Genomic DNA, 24,758 nt, shown 5'->3' with positions numbered 1-24,758 from the left:
ACAATCCACGAGAGGCCCGCAGCTGCAGTGAACAACAGCAGGTCTCTTGTTCACCTCTCAACAAAAGAGAGGCAGACAGATGGTCGGTAAAAATGGACGGAGGATCCTAATCAGGAGCGTCTCACCGCTGTCAAACACTCCCATCCCATGGTAAATGCCACTCACACAGGACTCTAACGAGGAAAACAAGAGTACACTGTACACGTGTAACACAATACCTTGTGTTTCACAATTACATTAGACGACCTCGCTAACACAAAAACGCAGCTTTGTTAAATCAATGCCTCTGGTAGACAGTGGACGTGGATATTTGTGGTCTTGGGCGAGAACCAAATGGGGAAAGTGATCCAACGGGTCAATAAAAAGGAAACTTAGTACGTGAAAGCCTGAGTCTGAATAGAAAACTCACACAGGCATGTGCATAGGGAGTTGATATTTCTATGCCTTTGTGAAAAAGCAAGTAAGGTCAAAGATAGTTTATGTTAAGACTTTGTAACACCTTTGCAATGACCTGAAGAAAATTCTTAAGCAATGCAGGAAATGACATTCCAGGATCAGCTTTCAACAAACTGATAAACTAAACGCAGACATTAAAACCATTTAGTAAAACATTAAACTTTTTCCCTGACTTACCACAACTTCATTATGAAACGTTACTTTTCGAGCACCGTGTCCTTCCCTTCTTGTGAAGGGAAGGACACATGTTTTTTTTCTTTCCAAAACTTACCTCTGATCTCTCCCTGAGCCTCACTGTACGTAAACAACTCCATTCCCACTCGTCCCTACAGCCTTGTCAGAAACTCTACCACCCTTCAAACAAACACACTTGAGTGCAGATCAAACACTGGCTCTCATGCCGTATCTCCTCTGTGGCTTCGGGGTTATTGCCAAGGCTGCCATTCTGCCCCTGTGGAAGTCAAATAGCCACTCTGCAGCCAAGGCAGTCCTTGAAAGGAAAATATGTTGCAGAGAGCAGACGTGGGCTGTCTGGTATGATGATTATGCAGATTGAATAAATCTAAGCTGTCAAAAACTCAAAGTAGCTGTGCTAATATTCCCTCAATGATCCCAGCGGGCAAACCAGTAGTAATAATAAAGGCAGTGGTCAGGCAGATCAATCAACACATCATTAACCATGCTACGGAAATTATACTCTCTTCAAAATGATCTATATCTACCAGTGCCCTTCAGTAGAATAGCTAGGCTAAAATTAGGACAATCTGCATCACAATCTTTTTCAAAACCATCTGACTATGACTTCAAGGCTGTGAGGTATTCAGTCAACAAGGCTCCCACAGTCTCCATCTCCAGAGATATCACATATGGGTTCCTTTTGCTCTGCTCTGCTTCAGTCCCCAGATACTATTGGATTACTGCTGCAGATTGGAGACATAATGGAAAATCAATGGCAGAGCAGCAATGCTGAGCTTCAAGGACTGGGCTGCTGGGCTTTCATGACCCATGCAATCCCACAACTCAGATGTTAGATAAGCACCGAGATCTGGATTTGGGTGGATACAATCAAGAAGATGCACGGAGAGTCAGCTTAGTCAGCCTGAAGGGGATCATCTTCATCAACTTAACTGCTCTCATCCTTCACAGAAACTCGGGATGTAGGGCATTCAAAAAATATATACTCAATATTCCCAATAAATACACAGAGAAAAGGCTCATTGTCTGTATGCATCTGTCATGTGGGACAGTGATCATTTTACTTTTGATAGCAGTGCTCTTTTGGTGTGTCAGTGTGATTACCTAAGGACTTTGTTTCCCCCATCTTGATACAGTAAGGCAGACAAAGACCATAACAGCAAGGAAGAACTACAGTTTAGCATGTATAGATACATATAGGTTTTCTGGTCCAATGCACACACACACACGCACACACACACACACACACACACACACACACACACACACACACACAAATACAACAGAAGAAGCCATTATAAAAGAAGCCAGGTATCATTTTGACCTGTTTTTGGCACGTTGTGTTCCATATTTTACGACATGCTCTGGAGGTATGTTTCTTTTCATCTTTTCTCAGATGTAAAAGCTGTAATGCTGCTTCAGAGTAGTGTTTGTCCCTGAACACCAGGCACTATGCAGCACTGCAGAGCTTTCCAAGTGTTTGCGTACGTGTGCAGAAGGAAGGCTGAAATCAGACTAAAACGGCAGCCCACAAAGATGGCCGACAGGCTGGCGTAAGAAACAGGTAGGGTACGTGACTTTTGATGGCAAAAGTGGCCAAAAGGCGTGGCTAAATAAAAAGACACAGATCATGCTGAAAGAAAATATTTCGGTTGATTACTGATATTAAGCCTGTATGTTACCATGAAGGGGCAACCTCCAGGGCTGAAAGCCACCATCTCTGAAAACAAGTCGATTGAAATTAAACTTCCATCTTAAAATAATCAGCTGGTAAAAAAAAAACTGTGACAATACTGACCTGAATCTCCAGAGTTTGTGGTGTTGGTGCCTTTTGGAGCATTTTCAAGGGGAATATCTGAAACTAATATGGCTTAATGTGCTGTTATTTATATTAACAGCACATCAGAGAGTGGGTTCTCCAATTTTTTTACTCTTTTTAAAAATGTTTTCGACGACTTTACACTAATTTGCAAGTACAGGTATTGATGGCTGTGTGATTGCACCACAATACAGTCTATAGGTGGAACTTGCTAACATTAGCTGATAACTGAGCACTCTCCTGTTAAAACATGATCACCTGGGGTTCAAAACAACCAGGACTGATTGATAAAATGTGCTGACGCTTTAAAAACAGTACTCCGCTACCAAACGAGGAAAGCCATAGTGGCTATGGCCATCTTTTAGATACAGTCTATAGTAAACATGTGCGTAATGTATTAGATGTTGACGGAAAGCTAAAGTAAACACTGAACACTGAGGTCTATTCATGAGGTTTACACTAATAAAGTTACCAGAAGAGCTTGTTTGGATTAAAAAATAACAAACACCGATCTGTTTTAACATCTTCATGCAGAGCCCTGACACAGGTGTAAAAAAATGGGAGCTCCCTTCACTGAAAGCAGCTACCATCAATCACACAAGGCGGAGCGTACAGCGTGTACTGAACACAGCATCCTTCTGAATCCTAAAAAACATGTTTCAGTGAGCTCGGCAGTGTGCATGTGGGCACAGTGATGTTCCCCTGACCATGCGTTCATCTCTAAACCTACATTTTATTCTGTGGTATTGCATATTAGCATGGTGTTTGACCTTTTGATGACAAGAAATAAAGCAGAAAAAAGGCGGGCGGGATTACACCTACAGAGTGGCCTGACCTTTGAAATGCAACATGAACAGAAGAAACAAGCTACACGGGGCGAGGGACGTATGACAAAAGATGGAGGACAGTGAGAGGCAGAGATTCTGAAAAGCTGTCTTGTAAACGTGTAGTCGGGAGTTATATCAAGTTTTATTCTATGTAAACCCCCTTTTCTTGAGAGAAAAGATAAATCTGTGGTAATAAAGTCACAAAAAAAATGTCTCCATTTCATTATATATGATAACTTGAGCAAGAGGAAACCCAGGGAGAAGATTCGGTCTGTCTATTTGTAATTCAGAGAGCGTCTCGCTCCAGCTCCACTCTGCATGAGAAGCTGTGAGGAGGAGGTCACCCTCTGTGTCCAGTGTGTCACATGATTCGGCTGAGGGCATGGGGGAGGTGGGGAGAAACATAGGGATGAGTTAATGGACAGAAAACAGAGACAATGTTCTTTAAAGACACAGAAGCAGAGACGCTGCTCCGATGGGACGGTACAGTACAGCACGGCTGTACAGAAAGTACTACAGCAGGCTTATTATGCTTAACTACCAGTGATAACTAACCACAACTGCTCCCAACGCCAAGGCCCATGGATATCGTTACCATATGGAACAGAAACAATAGGAGACGGACTTGCCCATGTCAGTTTTACTAAAGCCTGCACTGTAGTCCAAAGGTCCTCATATTTCACTTTAAGCCGAGAGAAGCCGTTTTATTACCTATGCATATCACAAACATAAATGCTCTACTTCTGAGAAGCCCTAAATGATGTACTTCTCTGAAGTAGACTATCACATGATTAAAAGGGGAGCATATGGCCAGGCCTTTATTGACCTGAAGTCACAGGTTACTAAAAAAATAAATAAATGAATGAATTTAAAAAAAAAAATAGAAGAATTATACTTTGATGACCGTCTCCATTCTCTCAACTCATTTCTACTTCCTGCCATCTCGCTCTGGCACTATAGTGTCCCCCAAGTGGGCCTCCGCAAACCTCGTCATTATCAGGACATGAGAGTGGGAGGGGGCCGCAGGGGACTCAGCCGGCCCAAAACAACAACAACAAAACATCACAACCTCCAAATAATCTGAATTCCTGCGATGCTGCCAACGGATCGCTCTGCCAGCAGCCTCCAACCGGCCAACACAACCACTAATGGTTATGCGGTGTAGAAGAACTATGAGCCAATTATGTCTGCAGGTCTCCTTTTTTTCCACTCTTTCAAAAGCTGGTGCTGACGTGCCGCTCGCCCACAGAGATGGGAATTCCCGTTTGGAGGTCATTAAGATCAAAACGATAATACCGGGAAGTTCTGCATCTGCTGCAAAGTACATGAAGACACCATCACGGCGATGATCGTTGACGTTCTTTTAAAGATTGTCTCTGTATTTATAAGTATGAGGTTAGAAAGTCATTTTAAGTTTGTAGTAAGTTTGAGTTGGTCGCAGAAGCTGTGACATCCTGGCTTTTCATCACTGGAACGGCTGCCACTCAGCAGCATCTTTTCATCGTTCTTCAAGCAATAATTACAACACGCTGAACTTCAAACCACTGACTTAGTGGGGAAACAGCAAAAAACACTAACATGCTTAAAATAAATACATGCATCACATTTATATCAAAATAAGATCCAACACTTCGATCAATTTAAATGGAGGGTTGCACAAAAGAAGCTAATTCAAGGCTATTTAAGTGGTTTAACTAAAAGAGCAATAAGGATGAGGGTGACGATCTGGAGATAACACATTAATGCTTTGAATATTGTGAGGTTTTCTTTCCATTCGGCAAACAGTATGTGAATGCAGCTGAACTGTCATGAAATGCAAGTGAAGAGATCTACAGACACCTTTTTTAGCGCTCCATGCCTAAAATAAATGATCAGATGGTACAATTGATGATGTGTCCCTTTAACTATCAGTTTGACTTATTTCACTTTGTATGAGAAGAGAAAAACAAAACACTTTTGGTGCTGTGGTCTGCCAGACAAACCTGAACATATTTAATAAATTTTAACTTTTCTGTTCCTATAGCATATTCTCTTTGCGGTTTTTCCTCTTTCTTAGTTCCTGTATCTAACAAGTCACCTGGGGAGATGATTACCTCTTTGCTTATAACTCACAAAGTTTAAAGGGTGTGGCACAAAAATAAATAAGAGACTCTAGATTTAATGTTCTCACTGCCGCTGGTGGCAGTCAGTAGCAGGCCTATGTGGTATGTGCTGACACGAGTGGAGCCTGGCCAGTGAATGAGGACAATAAAACAGAACAGAAAGAGAGGGCGAGCCCACACTCTGCTCAGGAGGTCATGCTGGAGAGACGTATGGAGCCTAAACCTCCAAATATGACTCGAGTGTGTCTGACTGGCTTGTTTGAAGGACATACATTGTTTTATTCACTGTCATCTGTATTACAGATGGATACCATTTAGCTCATTTTCACTGTCCGTGTTAACTTCACAACCAAGGAGACTTTTTAAACCCGGAAACTTGGTGCATGTCGGATATTTAGACTCTCAAATGATACCATTATCTGCCTCAAACATGTACAGCCAGACTATACTAAAGATACTTCAGCTCTGGTATTTGGTCACTTTGACCCAGTGTATTAAATTGTTAATTTAGTAATTGATTAACCAAAAAGACCAACCAATAAAAAAAAAGTAAATAAGTTTCCAAGCAGAAACTTTGCTTTGTAGTTTTTCTACTGTACTAGAAAAACTACAAAGCAGTTTTAACCCCATGAAGAGCTGAAGGGCAGAATACCGCTCTTCACTACACTTACTTCAGTACTTCACAAGCAACAAAGCAGGAATTAGCTTAGATTTTGCTACAGCGCAGCATTGAGCAGAAGCAAGAAAAGGCTGACATGGTGTCGGATAACTCAAGATGACAAACTCCAGAAAGAAAGCAAACACTCCCGTTATGCTTTCAGCTCGTTGCAACTGGAGCGCAGCATGTTAGACAGCTTCAATACAGACTGCAGACAATAGTGAGGGAGGATCCTTAGAGAGAAGAGCTAGAATGGCTGTAGTGGGAGGAGAGGTCGCACTGAACACACACAAACATTACCAGGTACCAGATTTCATTTTCACAACACAGTGAGACTTTTTTTTCTCTAATCTGAACATGTTGAATGTGACCAGTGTGCCACACCCCTGTGTAGCACACTGGTCACTCAAACCATTATCAGGAATGAGAGCGCTGCGAGCTAATGTTCAGACCACTGACTTATGTAACTGTCTTAATGAGTCTCATATGCCTGTTATTTTGGTCCTATCACTACTCGAATCCCATGGTACAGTACGATCACAGTACACAGACTGCTCTTTGACCCATAAATCACAAGACTGAACTTAAAAACCCTACAGCTGGTAATTGTGCTACCTTTTTACACAGGGTGCTCATATATTTGGGAAAAAAAGCTGTATGAGCGCCCTGTGAGGCCCCTCTGCAAACAAGTACCTCTGTTTAATTACTGAAGTAAGAAAGAATCCGGTAAAACTCTAGGGAAAGACACAAAACTGCAGAAAGTCACAGAATCATCAAATATGATTTGTGTTGACAGTTTGGGCTTTGCGGTGCTGAGGCACTTCTGCTGCCACTCAAATGGAAAACATTATGTAACGCACGAATGCTTTCAGTGCAAAGGCAGCAGGCAGCACAGGACAGGAGCACAGGTGTTACTCCCAAGGAGAGCGCAGGGGATTTGCATGAGCCATTTTCCTGTCAAAAATCCTGCGGCAAGCTGGTCAGCCTGGACAAACCCCACCTGTCTCCCAGTCAAATGAAGCAGGAACAGGAAGTTAATGAAGAGATTACACATTTATATATAGATGCTTTGTCTTTGTAGTATAGGCTGGCTTGGAGCTAGTCAGATTTGACTGATTATTCAAATTAGCGTCTAATTTCTGCAGTATCTCAAGGACCAATGAGAAGATATTTGAGCAGCATTTGTTGCTTCATGAACCACACGGTGAAAAACACGGGAAGCATTTCCAAAAGGAGGAATTTATCATCAACTGCTCCTCATAACAGAGAGAAAACGACACTCTTATGTTTCCCATGTGATTATTCACAGTAACAAAGCAAAACTCAGTGAAGTCAATCATATATCACGTAAAAAAGAAACTCATTAGCTGAGCCGCAACTAAACAGTATCTAAAGCAGCCTACAGGTTGTGGCTCTTCTTCTTTTGGACTCTTAAAACTGTTTCACAGTGGTCGCAGCTCAGGCCTTTGGTGTGGAGGCGCATCGGGATGAAAGGGGCTGTCTGTGAGGAGCTCGGCTGCCAAATACCAGCAGAGAAATGTAGCACCTCGCTGTAGAAAGAGCAGTGAGAACGTGACAGATGCTGAGGCTCGGGCCAGCATGTACAGAGAGAAATTTGGTCAAACAGATAACCTGTTTCTGACATGTTTTGCATGTCAAATGCAGGAAAGGTTCCTGAGAAGTGTATCCACGTGCCAGGCCATGAAATGTGGAAATCTAATTGTAGTTCACCAGGCTCTCAAAACACACACAGGAAGTTAAAAAGATCACTTCACCCAATAACTGTCATCACGTTTTGAACCACACTTTCCTTGCTCCATCCTCAGTTGCACAACTTCCAACTATGCTTGCCTCATTTCCCATCAAACTGTTTCTCTGTAAATGTGCAAGCCCAGGCTCACATGTGCAGATACATGAGGGGGGAAAACTTCATTTACTAGAAAACGGCTATAAAATATATATGAAGGAAGACAGAACTGTAGAGCAGCACTCATCTAAATAAAATCAACAAGATTTACATTCAGAGTGAAGGATGAAATTCACCTGATGTCACACGTGAACTTTACATGAATATGTTAAGAGGATCTAAAATTATGACTCTTTCGGCAGAACATCTCTTTTTTTTTTTTTTACTGAGTTATTCAGAGAAATGACACCTCCACCTCTTTATCAGACTACAAACTGAGCAGCTGGCTGACTCGCACACCTGCAGTTGTTCACCTGTCGTGACAACACCTGAGAACTGACGCTGTGAGACACAATGTCCACAAGGTTGTAAAAGATGTTGGGTAAACATCTGTGTCGGTGGCTACTGTCATTTTGTTTTCGTCTGTACGAATCTTTGGTGTGACGCATCAAACTCACAGTAATCGTCTTCTTCTGCGCAGTCTTGTGGAAATATTCCCGTCTGAGCGGCTGCTGCAGTCTTTACAGTGCGCCTTTCTGTTTCTTCAACGCGACTCGCCACCGATACAAAACTGCGGTTTAGAGTAGGACACGCAGCGTTTATTTCCACCGCAGGCTGGCTATGAACTGAGTCCTCCTCCTCTGCCGAGCAGACCTGTGTCGTGTGTCTCTGCCTCCCAGCCCTGCCTCTTTACAGCCGTGCCATTCAGTGCGCCACTAGATTCAAGCGAGCACGAAAAGTGGCACGAGCACGCCCTCTGCTGGCAGCAGCAAATCTCACAGTTTCGTTAAGCATCAAATTAGATCCAAGTTCAGCAGGGGCAGCAGGTGGTGCTGTGTGCTGGCACCATCCAACTTCTAGCAAGAAGGTCCAGGGTGGAGAGTTTCAGTGTCTGCTGTGCGTGTTTTCCCCGTGTCTGCGTGGGTTCCTCCCCAAAATCCAGAAACACGCACGTTAGGGTAATGATTCTAATGTGAGTGTGAATGATTGTCCGTCTCTCTGTGTTAGCCCTGTAACAGACTGGCGACCTGTCCAGGGTGTACCCTGCTTCTCGCCCTAGGAAAAATGGATGGAAGTGACATTAATATAAAGTCATCTTCAAATTCACTGGAGGGTAACCCCTACTGTTAACAAATATTTATTTATCGAAACACACATGATAAATTTTTGTGGTCAGGCTGGGATGTAGTGCTGCAAACATCGTCTGAAAATTTACATACTTCCATCTATGATATCACAGTAGAAAACAAATAAATGTTAATTTTTTTATTTTATTTTAGTAACCTTTGTTGTTGTTGATTCTGTGGTGTTGTGTATAAGAGCAAACCAAAGACCAGCAGCCCCCCCCCCCCAAAAAAAAAAAACCTGTGGAAACGAGAAGTTGATATTTACAACTTATAAATACACAATAAATAAAATATGTTAAAATTTAGATCTCACCTGTCTATCGTCATATTACAAATATTCTGGCCATCAGCAAAGTTAGAAGCATTAAATTGGCATAGTAAGGCAAATGCTGTGTTAGTAGCAGAAGCGATTGTTTTATTAAAAAGAAAACATGTATGAGAAAGTATGGCAACTAAAATCTCCACCACTTACAAACAACACATGTCACAGCTTAGGGTGACTAAGGGTGTGGTGGAAAGGGAGAAACTTCATTTAGAAAGAACAGCATCAGTTACTGTACATTTAAAAGGAGGATTTTTGTCAATGTAATTTCTCTGTTTAATTCAAGTAAATGGCTCATTTATGATATCAGCTAACCGAGAACACCACACAGAGCTCAGAGATCCTACATAGACAGAAAAGGATTTACCAAACCCTTCGAAGCAAATGTTTGGACTTTTTTCAGGTAACTTTCTTGAGTCATTACTGATTGACATACATGATACTTGACTACCCTATTTATATACAGGAAATTGTTAAAAGTCTGGAATGTCTTTGAACACTTTCCTTTCAACAAATTTAGTTAGTAATTTATTTTTTAGTATATCACTTTCTGATGGTAACCCACTTTCTCTTTTACTGCTCAATCTAGCACTTCTTGTTTTGCTGATAGTCAAAATATGTTAAATATGCTGTCAGGTGTGATGTAAATCTATCTTTCTATTCTTATTGGTTCTGGAAGAAAGCCTCATGTCACCCAGTTATTCCTGTTAGAACAGTCAATTCCAGGAATGGCTGGCCTACTGAAATTACTCCAACAACTCATCCAAGTTGTCACCAAACAAAAAACAAAAAACCTTAAAAAAACAACACAGAGCAAAATGTAAAGAAGTGCAGGTCTCACATGTCTCAGTTAAAGTCAGAGTTTATGATTCAACAATTTAAAAAAAAAAGACTGGGCAAAAATGGCCTCCATGGGAGAGTTTAAGGAGAAAACCACTGCTGACCAAAAACAAAAAGAAGATGAAGGCTCATTTTAAATTTGCAAAAAAAACCAAAAACAAAACCCATCTGAATGATCCCCAAGGATGACTTGCTCTAAGTGATGGGTCAATGAATTCTGCTCTCAGAAAATCCTTAAGGAGAATGTCCGGCCATCAGTTTGTGCCCTGAAGCTCAAGTGCACTTTGGTTATGCAAGGACAATGAAAAAACAACAGACATTTTTTTATGGTATTTTCATTTTAATGGAGAGAGACTATGAAAGAAAAATCCTTAAAAGCAAATTACATCCAAATGACTGGCCCTAGGGGTCAGTTCATTTATCTATGAAACTAAAAAAAAAAAAGTTGTTCACGAGGCTCATAAAACTATTAATGATCCAGCCAATATCCTTTTTCCAGAGCACAAGTTCTTACCCTTATGGAGCCCAAAAGGTTGATTCTGTTCATCTGGATGTTTCAGTGAGAGAAATGTTTTATCACTCATCCAAGTGATTTCTCCAGTCTCAGCTGACCACATCTTTCTCATGGTCATCCTCACATCATGAGGTAAAATCTTGTATCGTGCTCCAGACTGAGGGCGTTTGATGGTAATTTTATATTTCTTCCATTTCTGAATAATTGCACCAACAGTGGTCTCCTTCTCACCAAGCTTTTTGCTGAGGGTCTTGTAGCCGCTTCCCGCCTTGTGCAGGTCTACAATCTTGTCTCTGGCCCTGATGGTGGTGAGGCTGGAAGGTTTCTAGAGCTCTGGCTGGGTTGTAGGGGATCAAATAGTTACTTCACTCAATGAAATGCCAATCAATCCATAACTTTTATATAATGTGGGTTCCCCCCCCCCCCCCCTTTTTTTTTTTTTTTTGGTTGATATTCTGTCTCTCAGCATTGAAATGATGCTGCCATAAATATTAGAGACTGTTCATTTCTTTGCATATGAACAAACTTACAAATTCAGCAGGAGATCAAATAATTATTTCCCTGACTGAATTTGTTTTTCTGTCAGATTTGGAGAAACTTGACTTTGGTGCTGTGTCTGGTGAGTATGGTTGTATTGTAAAGCACAATTTAACTTTTTAAAATGTGAAGTATAATAGATTGATACAAAAGAATATTGTTTGTGTTTTTGGATTGCATTATCAGCAGTACTCCAAAGTGTCCACAAGAGGTCTCTCAGGTCCACAATAACAAATCATAAAAGGTTGCATACAGCAGAAAACACATCTGGTAAAAGTGTATAGAATGGTTTTATAGTGGGCCATTAGGCCTACTTGGTACTGAGAAATGCCCAAGAATGGCCACCAGGGCAAAACAATGGTTTTGACTTAATCAGCATTAACCTCGATTAACCCCCTGAGTTTGATGACTGAGGTTGACCAATAAAATTAATTCATTTAGAGTGCTAAAAGAATTAATTAAATACATCAGAGGTCACTAACACTGTGAGTCTGAGTCCAGACCCACAAGCTGTCCCATACAGACACGGACCCACATCCAAAACAGATTTAAAACCTGATGGGCGCTTCTATTTTAATTGGTTAAGTTTTTCTGCTCTTTACGGTAGCGGCTCTGTGGCTGAAGAAACACAGGCAAATTGGATGCAAGTTCAGCCACTCAGTCAATTAAATTTGTGCATTCCAGATGCTAAACACTGGGACTCTGCAGCCCTGGCAGCGTAGAGTTACACGGGAAAAGACAGTAGAAAGAAGAAGAAAGATAGCAATGTAGAAAAAAGGGAGAAATACAGACGATAGCACTGGGGAAAGTGGAGAAAAAGAAAATAGAAAAACAGTGAATTGAAGAAAGGGAGCGAGAAATCAGGAAAAAAATATGGCTGTGCAAAAAAAGAAACATGGAAAGTGAAAAAAAGAGCATTTAATGAGTAAATGCTGGAGTTCTCCACATGGTTGATCGCCTAATAAAACACAAAAGGGGAAATACAAGCTTTTCCTTCATTTATGTAATTTTTCTGTAGTTAATCACTTAATTTCAACATGCATCATTTTCTTATTTTCTGTTATTTTGAAAAGGACCTCTACTTTAAAATTTTAATGTGCGCATTTAACATGTCACTAGTCAAACATATATATTTAGTTCTATGTTGCATGAACAGAATATTTTTTATATACTACATATAATGAAAATGTTTTTGATAAATTTATCACACTGTGTATATTAGACATTGTGATGTTTGCTTCAAGAAATTTTCTCTAACTGGAACTCTTTACATTTTAGTTGAATACCCCTAATAATTATTTAATGAAACAGATAATGAATTCATTAAATGTGATTATAAATTAAAATTGGAAATGATAAATTTTTTTTTAAAGATTTTCAATGAAATTAATTGTTATTTAATATTTTTTTATGTAATTAATTTATTAATACCTGTGGCTGCCGTCACCAGCAGTTATGCAGTTTAAGATAATTTCATGGTTTTAAGTTGCAATAAGTAAGTTAAGATACTTTATTTTTAATAAATCAGATTGTATGTATACATTGTTGGTTTTAAAAACTCACATTTAAAGGTTTTACAGAATGTTTCCAGGGTGGAACCAATGTTCAGTCTAAACAGCAGAAGGAGAACTCCGCTGAAAACACTGTTAGAATCTGAACTCTGCTTTATTTGAAAGACTACACTGAAGAGTGTTAAGAAAGCAGGGAGAGTTCAAGGATGGAAGACGTGCAGCAAGCACCACAGGTAGGATTCGAACCAGCGCCAACTGGTCTCAAGGCAGCTGCTCATCTCACTGAGATGAGCAGCTGAAACTATGTGAAACTAGTTTCAACAACTGAAAATTGTCCTGAAAAGAGGTGAAGATGCTGAAAATTCTGTTGAAAAGAGCCGAAGAGCCTGAGATTTGTGCTGATAAGAGGTGAAAAAGCTAAAAAATTCTGCTGAAAAGAGGTGAACTTTTTGAACTTTCTGCTGAAAAGAGATGAAGAAACAGAAAGTTGTGCAGAAAACAGGCTAAGAAACTAAAAATTCTGCTGAAAAGATGTGAATTAGCAGAGTTTCTGCTGAAAAGAGGTAAAGAAGCTGAAGTTTGCAGTGAAAATAGCTAAAGAAGCTGGAATTTGTGCTGAAAAGGATTTAAAAATGGAAAATTCTGCTGAGAAGAAGTGAAAAAGCTGAAATTTGTGTTGAAAAGAGTTAAAAAAGTTGAACTGTTTACTGAATTTTTTTGTCATAAGTGGGATTTGCCAAAGAATGGCTCTGTTCATGGCTGAGACAGTTTATCAAGTAAATATCTTAACCCCTTAGGGGTGTTGTGTATTACAAGTCAACATCTGCAAGTACTGGAACTGCTTGTTTTGTGCATTAACACCAGGAGTGTGACGCGCACATGCATTTTCATTTGTGGATTTTTCCCAAAATTTAAATACATTTAAGCAAAATTTGTGTGGAAACAATGATTGAAAGCATCAGCAGTGATGCTAGAAAACCTAAAACAGTTTAGGTTTTGTATGAACCTGTATATAAATGACCACATAAACACAGAGTGTAGAGGCAGTAACTATAAATGACTATACTGAATATTTAATGGCATATGACGCTGTATGACACTGATTTTATTGTTTTTAATTCTAATTATCATTTTATACTTTTTTATTTTGCGCTATTTGTGCTCATTTTATTATTATTTGTTTATTTATTTTGGGTAAATCTTTCATGGGTATTATTTTTGGCATGCCAAGTGTACAGAAGTTTGTGTTCAGCTGTGTTGTTCTGAAAGTGCTATATAAATAAATTGCTTGCTTGCATGCAAAAGAAAAAAAAAGAACGATTTGTTTTTAATTTTTAAATTTTTACACAGACTTATTTTGCAGTTGTGGGTAGTCAACTCCCAAAGACCCATTTTGAGCCATGATAAACCCTGAAAACTCAGCTGTGCACATTTTTATTGTCACCGTTTCCAACTAAAAAGCTTCCTCTTGCTTCTTTCTGGGGATAAAGCCAAACTATTGCACTGGTTCAGCAGTTTGAATCCAGTGTCCACATGAGAAGCTACTGGATATTGAAGGATTGCCTGTCCCTCATGGTTGAGCAGCATCCCGACTCTCTCATATCTTTTGGAAGCTCTCTTTTTTAGCCTATTATTTTCTCACCTTTTTCACTGTTCTGTTTATTGCACCCTCTCAGATGTGACTACTAGTGATGGGTCGGAACAAAATGGCTCTTACGGTGTGTTCACACCGAACGTGATGGACGCGAATAGAGCGTCAGGTTTACATGTAAAGTCAATGGAAAAGCGCGATGACGTGCGATTGTGGGTCCCGCGAAAATTCGGAAACAAATTTGCGTCGCGAAAACGCGCGTCAGTGTAGCGCGTCTGGCGCGTTTGACTCGCGAAAAAAAACACGCGCGTGAGTTTTTGTGTTGCATTTTGTGCATACGCGCGCTTCGCGTCTACCGCTCGAGTTGGAAAAATCTGAACTCCAGCGTCAAATCGCGCCGCGACAACCAATCAGGAGCCTGGTAACGTGGCTCTGACCTAGGTCAAAGGGGCAGATCCAGCCAAAGCCCTTCATTCTTCATTCAGTATGGAGGAAAAGCTCATCAGTGCCGTGGCTAATCACCCAGAGCTATATGATGCTAGCTACTACTTCTACCGAGACAGGAATAAGGACCTAGCTTGGAGACACATAAGTGAGGAGATCGGGCAACCTGGTAAGTTCATTCCTTCTTCTTTTTAATTTTCAGACTGACCCGATGAAGCCGCGCAAAAGCTAGCAAGCCCGCCTACTGTCCCGCTATTTTCCCACTGATGTACAAATACCTTTCCGCTAACAAGATAATTCGTTTATTCAGAGGACATCTGCAGGAGAAAGTGGAAGAGCCTCAAGGACACTTATAAGGAGAAGAAGACAGAGAAGGAGAAGAGGAGTGGGTCTGCAGCAGGATCGGGGAGAAGATGGAAGTTCTTTGCGGTCATGGGGTTTCTGGACCCCTTCCTCACCCCGCGGGAGACAAGCGGCAATATGGTGCGGACCGTGGAGAACTTCTCCCCCGAGGACCAGGGACAGCCCGAAGAGGCAGCAGGGGAGTGTCAGTCAGAAGGTATGTTTACAATGAATTAATGTAGGCAGTTAATTTATGCGTGTTGTCATACAGGAATATATTTTGTTTATTAATAAACAGTATACAGTGGTCCCGCTGTTCATCCGTCACTGCCTCGCCTTTTCACAGATTTTTTTTTTTATTGCACCGTACAGCTTTCAACGATGCGCATTGCATTCTGCAGCCCAAATGACAAATCTCCTCCGTGTCGTGTCTCCTGCGCTTGCCAAACTTATCATGTTTGGTTTTGATAACCATCACGTCCAATAGAAAAAAACAGCACAAAAACACTCATAACTATGACCCTCATTCGGAAATAGACACCTGCACAGGGAGCAAAAAAGGCGCACAAAAGTGGCACTGCAGACGGAGAAAAAGCGCAGCATAATACTTTTACGTTTTAAAATCGACAAAGGTTTGCACTTTGAGAATCAACTTGTGAGAACTGTGACTACTGTTCATGTGCTGCAATAAATGAGAGACCACTGTATATAATAAGTATATAAGTATATAATAATATAATATTCTCTATGACTATTGTCTTCAACCTGTTAACATTTAATATTGTCTTGACAGAGTCAAGTAATCATGCAGCAGAGTCCTCCCCTGTCTCTTCTCCTGGCTCCCCAGTCCCTGGTCCCTCAGCTCCTGCTGCTGCACCCACAGGTATGAACATCAAGCACTGATAGCTTTTTACTTGCTTGAATTCCCTTGTGATCACCTTTACTAAATATCTACAACCAATCTGCTTATATCCTGTTTTTTTCAATTTTGAAAATGAAAATCTAGTAGCAGCCTTCTCATTACTTTGTGTTGTTTTGTGCTGTGTTTTACAGGCCCACAGAGGAGGACAGCTCGAAGGCGGGCGAGGGACGGGTCCCAGGACAGTCCATCGGTGGTGGAGCGGGCCATCCTGGAGTCCCTAAAGAGGCCACGCCCGTCTCCAACAGAACATTTCCTCCTCGGCCTTGTTCCTGTTCTGGAGAGCATGCCGCCTCAGACACGAGAATTCGTGAAATTTCAAATTTATAAATTAGCTTTTGAAAACAGCACAGCTGTGTTAAATTTGGAAACATTGGACCCTAATGATCAGTAGTTTTCTGATGAGGCAGCAGGCTCTCCAGGGCAGAAACAATGTTCTTATTTTTCTCCTCCTTCTCCCTGAGGCTCTTCCACTCCAAGCTGGGTCCTTTTTATTCCTGTCTCTCTGTAAATAGTTAAATTTCATATATTTATGTTTAATGTTTTTGTTACTGAATTTATATATTTTTTCAAATAAACATTTATAATTACAAATGTCTCTGTTCTACTACACAGCAAATATTGGCACCCGACTTGACACAAGTAGAATTTATTTCATATTATACTAATGACAAAACATACTAATACAGTGGGATGCAAAAGTTTGGGCAACATTGTGAAAAGTAATTATTTTCCTGTACAAATCATTGGTTGTCACAATAAAAATTGTCAGTTAAATATATCATATAGGAGACACACACAGTGATATTTGAGAAGTGAAATGCAGTTCACTGGATTTACAGAAAGTGTACAATAACTGTTTAAACTAAACCAAGCAGGTGCATAAATTGGAGACACAACAAAAGAGAAATGAAATAAATATTTAGTGTATATCAATGTGTGTCTCCCCTATATGATATATGTAAGTGACATTTTGCATTGTAACAGCGATTCATACAGGAAAATAATGACTATTAATAAAGTTGCCCAAACTTTTGCACCACACTGTATATAGGAACATAGTGAAGACAAGTTACTTAAGAGAGTAAAAAGAGGTTAGTTTATTTTGGAGTAGAGCTCCATTTATTAAGAAAAATTTAAAAAGACAGGAACACTCTTTAGAGGTTTGTGGGTGGCTCTTAAAAGAGCCGTTGTGGGGAAGTCACTCGGACTTCAAACAGGCTACTCCTTTGGTTGCCAAGACACAGCTCCCTCCGCTGAGAAGTGGGCCATGAATTTCTCCCTCACCAGCCTCTCTGGAGGAGTTGTTTACTGCCATACGACCCAGGCCTTGCAACGGCTCCACCAGAGCAGGTGCCACACCCCTCACAGCAGGTGCCCCTCTCTCGTCCACACAGCGCAGAAAATTGTGGAGAACACAAGTTGCCTTCACACACTTCTCCGCAATTTCAGGACGGAGCTCCATGGCGCGCCGATACAACCTCCACTGTGAGGAGAGGATACCGAAGGCACCCTCCACTATCATCCTGGCCCTGGAAAGGTGATAGTTAAAGATCCTCTTCTCTAAAGGGAGGAGGCGTCCAGGGAAAGGCCTCATGAGCTCACGCCGCAGCGGGAACGCTTCATCAGCCACAAAGACATGGGGCTGGGCTCCACGGTGTTCTCCACCAGGTAGAGGCTGGTCAGGAGGCAGATGGAGAGTCCCAGCCCGAAGAGCCTGACCAAAGGTGGAGTTGGCCAGAATACCACCGTCGCTGGTCCTCCCGTACCCCCCAACATCAATAACGCGGAAGTGATGCCCTGCATCCACAACCGCAAGGAGAACAATGGAAAAAGTTCCCTTGTAGTTGTGGAACATGGATCCTGAGTTGGGGGGTGCCTTCGTCTGGACGTGCTTCCCATCCAGAGCTCCACAGCAGAGAGGGAAGTTCCAGCGCTCCTGGAATCCCTCTGCAATGGACCGCCAGTCTTCAGTTGAAGGCACAGCCATGAAATCGTCCACTAGACAGTCCCAGATGGCCATCGCTACCTGGGGGATGATCTGGCTCACCGTGGACACACCAACTCGAAAACTGAACGCGATGGTCCTGAAGGAGTCCCCGGTGGCAAGGAACCTGGACAAAATTGTTTAAAATGAGTATTATGTGTACTGCAGTTACAAAATACATTATTGAAATTCCAAAATTACAAATTACAAAACATAAATCTTACATAAAACATTTTGTAATTATAAGGATAATTACATGATATATATTATATATAATCTAAAACAGTCTGCGGTGATTATATACAAATATTCAACTATCCCAGAATTAAACCAGGTCTAAATAAAAAGGAGTGAGTATCACTACAAAGGTTAACTCACAGTGGTCCTAATGCTACAGTTTGATATCAGCAAACACCGAGCGCATACATTGATATGACACCACAGCCATGCTATCATTGCAAACACTGATAACAGCATAAATCGAATTAAATCGGGACTTGATGAGACCTTCTGAGTATCACTAGAAATATTATAAACAGTCATCTCCGTACCACAGTTTGCTATCAGTAAACACCGAGAGCATTCACTCTTAGCATACCACATCCATGTTAGCAGTGTATAAATGGATGGTTTAGCATATATATATATATATATATATATATATATATATATATATATATATATATATTAGGGGTGCAACGATACACAAAATTCACGGTTCGGTTTGATACTTTGGTGTCACGGTTCGATATTTTTTCGATACAAAAAAAAATGTTCATGCCTTTTTAATTTGTCATTTATTAAATTTTCACGGCACATTCTGCTCCACATCTCTGTGCGTTCATCATTTGTTTGAAGCCAGCTCACCTCCCGCAACCACTTTTCCGAGAATACGAGCTTCTTTTGTGGTTCGGACTCCTTCTGACATTTCTTTGGAGGTGGAGGAACATCACAGTAATTGCTTAAAGGAGCTTCTTCGACATCTTTAAGAGTTCTAAACAAATGTCTGGCCTCCTCCTGAAAATCTTATGTACGCAAACACGCATTGCAACTTCTTATCTTGTGTGCGTTTTTTATTTTGACAGCGAATGCGCACCTGCGGACCACTTATGTGCAGCCCTGGTTATTTAGCCCTGGTTATTTAGCACTTCTTCACCCTGACCTGTCTTATTTGGCTCAGCAGAACTAAAATATATATCCTGCTGCTTTTACACACGCACTCACATAACGCTCAGCGATTCTCTGCGCGATCAACCTCTCACATGTTTAAGCTGCAGGAGATTTCACTTGTCATGTTTGCATAGTAAGCTAACGATTGATAAGACGATGTCAGAGGAATTGGTGCGCAAATTATCATCACTCACCAATCAGTGCTGTCGCTCTCTATACACAGTTCGCTCGATTGCAAAGTGAAAGCAAAAAACAAGCGCAAATTCAAACGCGATTTCAATATGTCACATATTGACAGTGGCTCACCGATGTCAATGACATAATTACCCAGCTACATTTCCAAAAGAATGCAAAAGCATTGACATATATTTTTCCTTCCTACGATAGGCCGACGGGCAGGGCAGAGATAGATTTTGGTAGCGCAACTAGAAAGATCGCTAGCTGGGCTAGCGATTTTGCGAGCCCTGTATCTGATTGAGGAATCACTCATCTTTGGAAAAGAGTTTATTACAGAGAATTGGCTCTTTCCAAAATAAAAGCTATACTATACGCTTCTTCTGGGCTATATTCTCAGCAGCATATTAAACATATCAGGTCCCCATAAGGAGAATCATGTGCTAACGGCTGTCTAAATGACTCGGCTAAAGTTTGTAGCATGCGTGCTTGTTGTTTTTGTCTGCTTCCACTTGTCTTTGCACTAGGATGATGTCGGAGTAAATGTGCAGTCATATTCGTTGTGTTCCCACTAGTGCTGTCAGCGTAAATCTCGTTGAAATGACGTTAATGCCATAACACGGCAAATCTCCGTCAACGAGCTACCGCGGATTGCCCCGTGCCTGGGGCTGAACGGCCAACACGTTAACGAGCTAACTGTGCTAACACACTAGTTCCCACCCATGTAATTTAGCATTGCGTGGCACATCCAACATACTGTTTTACTTTAGTCCATGACGCGCTTACCTTCAGGGTCATACGTCACATGAAAACCAAAATAGTTCCAAACGCCAGATCTAAATGAGGGTGGGGGAGGTTCAATTTGCCATGTTGCAAGGAGAGCTTAACTTCTGTCTCGCTAGCTTGCCCTGCGCTCAGTGAATCTGTGTTCGACTACTCCGCCTAGGCTGCACTGTCGAGCGCAGATCCACTGAGCGCTCAACACAGACACCACCGTCGAAGGAAAGTTGATAAAATAAATTAAAAATTTTGTATTGTTCGATACATATGCGTACCGAACCGAAAGCACTGTATCGAACGGTTCAATATCGATACGAGTATCGTTGCACCCCTAATATATATATATAGCATATATATATATATATTAGCACAGGTATCAATAAAGGACTACTGTATTAAATACTTTTACTAACCTCAGGCAGATGGACAGGCGCTCTGCAGGTGGGATTGAGCGCCTGTAGTTGGTGTCTAGGCGGGCGATTCTGGGACCGACGCGGGAAAGCAGGTCCTCAAACTGGCCGAGTGAAAGACGGTGATATCGCTGGAATCGGCCGTCATCCAGGCGCAGCTCCTGGAGCAAATGGGGAAACTCACCAATAGTGATGTGCGGATCGATCCTGAAATATCGATTCCTCCGATACCAATCATTTATGTTCTAGAATCGATTCTCACATTAAAATATCGATATTTTAGTAATTTAGTGTAAATTTGTAGTTTATCATTAACAGGAACACAGTGGAAAGAAACTATAACATTCGGATTGTCTACATTCAAAGGAACTACTTCCTCTTCCGCCTTTCATAGTCATGTGCGAAATACGGCTGTATAAATGTCTCGCAGCCCCCTGGCGTGCGCACTCACAACAATGGCTGAGCGTAATCGGATTCATGTGCAGACTTATTTTACCTCCACAAACAGCTGAGACGTGGTTTGTGATACATGTGACAAAAAAGTGCTCCAAGAGTGAGGTGGCCATACTAGGGAAACATTCAAAAGGGCTGGTGGGGGGGATAAATACATTTTACAGGGTTTATTTATCGGATAAAATACGTTAAATGTCACCGTTATTATTGGCTGGCCGGAAACAGCGGGGGTGTCCAAATTCAGAGGCTGCTTCCACCTGAGGACCCGGCCTTCGCGGTCTAAAGAAAGCCGGGTAGCACGTCACGAGCTTGGTGGAGTGAAACTCTACTGTCTGCTCCTTGCTATCTAAAGTATAACCAGGCGCTGACGTAAACTCTCGACCGTCTCACACTTTGTTTAATCATTTTCTGTTTGACGTTTATTCAGCTGTGTGAAAACCCCAGAGGAACCCTCCCGAGGGATTAATAAAGTTTAATTTAATTTAATCTAATCTAATAACTTTAATCTCAGCCAAACCGATTTACTCACGAACAAATAAAACACTGAAAAAGCCAAACAATAACATTTTTAAGTTATCAAAGTGACTTATATATCATGTTTAACCCGAGTAGCGAAAGACCACTGGGGTTTGAAGACGATGTGTCGGTCGGCTCAGATATTTGAAGTTTACACAGCTACATTCTCACCTGAAAATATGTTAAAAGTTTATTTTGTGACCCAGAAAGAGAAATAAGAGTAATATTAAAACTAAGTCGCTGCCGCCATTGTTGGAAACTGGAATTGGCTGGGCCGCGCTATGAATTCTGTGATATGGTTTTTCAATTTTGTTGTCCTGGTGGAAAATTGGGAGAAATTCAGGAGAATGGTGGCTCCGGGAGATTTTTGGGAGGGGCACTGAAATTCGGGATTCACCCGGAAAAATCGGGAGGGTTGGCATGTATGGTTGTGGCAACATCACTAACCTTGTCAAACACCTCAGAATAAATCATATCACAGAATATGACAAGCTTATGTTGAGGCGACCTGTAGAGGAGAGGGACAGGTGACGTCTCTCACAGAGTCCTTTAGTGCTGCAGGCAGGCAAGGTGTTCAAATAGCACACAACTTCAGTTTTTTATTTCTATATGATGAACTCTGCATTTTTTAGTGATAAGAACAAGTAATCTGATGTCCTGTAATCATTATGACGTTATAATTTGAGATACAATAAATAAAATAAGTTTTTGTACAAAGTATCGGTATCGGATCAGTATCGTCGATACCACCCTGAATATTACTTTGTATCGGATCGGAAAGAAATTCAGTGGTATCGCACATCACTACTCACCAAACTGCTCACGCCTCTGGAGGACCTGATGGACCCAGGTACAGCGAGGACGTCTTTCACGCCGCTGTTCTGCTCTCCACAGTACATAGAGAAGGGAGACTCTCTCTTCAAGTGCTAGCTCGACAGCTGCCATCTTGCAAAGATACCGTCTGGCACAACTTCCTCCCACATTCCTCCCACATTTCCGGTTCACACGCGTCAAAATATGATATTTTGAGGCGCAATGGATTTTTCTTGGACACGCGTTGAGGTGCGAATGTGCACGCGTCAAATTAGGGGCGTTTGGGGCGTTTTTGTTCGCGTCTATCACGTTCAGTGTGAACACACCGTTAGAGCCGGATCTTTGACGTGAACGACGCGAGCTGTGGGTTGTTGTTTTTTTCCTTTCTCTCACCCTCTCTCTTGCACTTTTTTCCCGCTTCACTCAGCATGCCAGCCTTGTGCTTTACGCTGGGAAGAGGGGGAGGGGCGGTAGTTACACTCTGTAGTAGGGATGGGTATCGTTTAGGTTTTATCCGATACCGGTGCCAAACCGGTACTTTTGAAACGGTGCCGGTGCTTAAACGGTGCCCAAACCGGTGCTTAAAGAATGGAAAACACAAAATTGGTCCAAAAACCTCTCATGTTCAGCTGTTTTTTTGTAAAAAAATAACAATGTTAGTCTTTTCTGCAGGTATACGGCATATATGGTATCACTCTGGGCTGGAAGCAGTGCTTAAACAATGGAAAAAACACAAACTTTGTCCAAAAACCTCTCATGTTTAGCTGTTTTCCACTTTTTCTTCGGTCATTTTAGCCTTTTTGGCCAGGGTGAAGGGAGTATCTGACATCAAACAAGAAGACAGCCGCATGTAGCTATGATGGTGTTTGCTAGTTCACGTTACATGCATTAATTTAATAACGCGGTTAGCTTACTCAACGTAAATTACACACGAACAACATTAAGCTACTCACGCAGAGAAGAACGGCTGCTGCTGCCATCATCATTTCTGCTACACTGGCAGGGCTAGGTTCATCGGATTTAAAGTGTGACCTCCTTTGACAGTATCAGCTTAAAGCACTTGTTGCAGGCTGCTGAGTTTGCATCTTTTGCTGTGAAGTACAGCCAGACTTTTGACCGCTTTGCCTTGGGCATTTTTAATCTCTGCTCTAAAAGAACGTACGTACCTGGACCCGCCTACTATCCTCGAAACGTAAAATGATTGGCTAGAATCTAAAGTGTATCATTCCATACCAGTTGGTGGCGGTAATGCACCTTTCAGTTGTTTGCCAACCGCCAATAGAAATGTAAGGAAGAAGAAAGTGTATCACAGCTCAGGAAAAAAAAGCACCGAAATAAAGCACCGAAATGCGCGCTGCTTTTCGGTCTGGTTACTACCGTTTATGTCAGAACCGGTGCCATGATGGCACCGGATACCGGTACCCATCCCTACTCTGTAGCACAGGAACAGAGCGGGAGAGAAAGAGAGCCAGGGACAACAACGTCACATTAGAAAGGTATAGTAATCATCCACAACTATTTTCAGTTGCAGATGATAAAGGATTCAGAAAGTTTATTCATGCGGGTCCATATGACAGAGAATATGCATCTTCTTTTTGTTTTCATATTATAATTTATATTTAATTGTGTTGTGGTTTGCAGTGTTTTGTGTTGTTTCACTTTAAATTTGTAAAAGGAAAAAGCTGAAAATTTAAATAGTTAAAAGTTGAAATGTGAATAGTTGATTTTTGTATTATATGATTTATTTATTACATTTTCTGTAGAGTGAATAAATAAAAGTATATTTACGGTGGCCCCTAGAGACAAAGCACATACAAACTTCAAATCACGTACAAACTCCAAAACACATTAAAACACGTAAAAACTCCAAAACACGTAAAAACTCCAAAACACGTAAAAACCCAAAACACATAAAAACTCCAAAACACGTAAACACACGTACAAATTTCCAAAGCACATACAAACTCCAAAACACGTAAAAACTCAGAAGCACATTAGTGTGTGGTAATAACGGGTAAATGAACATTTTTTTTAAAATTACTTGACTATATATGAATGCTTGTGTATAAATACATAAACAATACACATGTGCTTTCATGCTTTCAATTGTGTAATTTAAGTGATCTAGGTAGCTCTGTTTTGGAAGTTCAGTTCATGCTAGAAATGTGTTTTGGAGGTTGTACGTGCTTTTTGGAGTTTGTACGTGTTTTGTCTCTAGGGGCCACCGCATATATTTATATATAAACATATATAAATAAAACCACTTTTTTTTTGTACATTAGTAATTCCTTTTGTGCATAATTTTATATTATTGTTAATAATAAATTATTATTATAATTATTATT

General features: G+C 41.1%; 3 protein-coding genes across 5 annotated transcripts in view; 1 reads left to right on the top strand and 2 right to left on the bottom strand.

Annotated features, from left to right (window-relative positions):
* The window catches only part of LOC146506901 (phosphatidylinositol 4-phosphate 5-kinase type-1 beta-like), a 31,564-nt gene extending 22,805 nt beyond the window's left edge, over positions 1-8,759 (bottom strand). For 2 of the 3 annotated variants that reach the window (XM_085181402.1, XM_085181404.1), the window contains exon 1: positions 8,422-8,759. The gene's annotated coding sequence lies outside the window, so the exon portion shown is untranslated. Of the gene's footprint in view, positions 1-633 lie in introns of all 3 variants that reach the window. The other variant, XM_085181403.1, reaches the window with a different exon arrangement.
* Positions 8,760-15,281: 6,522 nt separating this feature from the next.
* On the top strand, positions 15,282-16,585 carry LOC146506900 (uncharacterized). Its single transcript, XM_085181417.1, has 3 exons — positions 15,282-15,408; positions 15,985-16,074; positions 16,245-16,585. The coding sequence occupies exons 1-3, from the start codon at positions 15,282-15,284 to the stop codon at positions 16,502-16,504; spliced, it is 477 nt and encodes a 158-aa protein (XP_085037543.1). The 3' UTR covers positions 16,505-16,585.
* A 102-nt stretch (positions 16,586-16,687) lies between these two features.
* LOC146506899 (uncharacterized) lies at positions 16,688-24,729 on the bottom strand. Its single transcript, XM_085181413.1, has one exon. It carries the CDS (start codon positions 18,131-18,133, stop codon positions 17,312-17,314), a length of 822 nt encoding a protein of 273 aa, XP_085037539.1. The 5' UTR covers positions 18,134-24,729; the 3' UTR covers positions 16,688-17,311.
* Positions 24,730-24,758: the final 29 nt, after the last annotated feature.

Source organism: Neolamprologus multifasciatus, chromosome 12 (assembly GCF_963576455.1).
Source record: "Neolamprologus multifasciatus chromosome 12, fNeoMul1.2, whole genome shotgun sequence".
Taxonomy (NCBI): domain Eukaryota; kingdom Metazoa; phylum Chordata; class Actinopteri; order Cichliformes; family Cichlidae; genus Neolamprologus; species Neolamprologus multifasciatus.
Note: the sequence above shows the minus strand (reverse complement) of the source record. Positions and strands in the feature narration are given on the sequence as shown.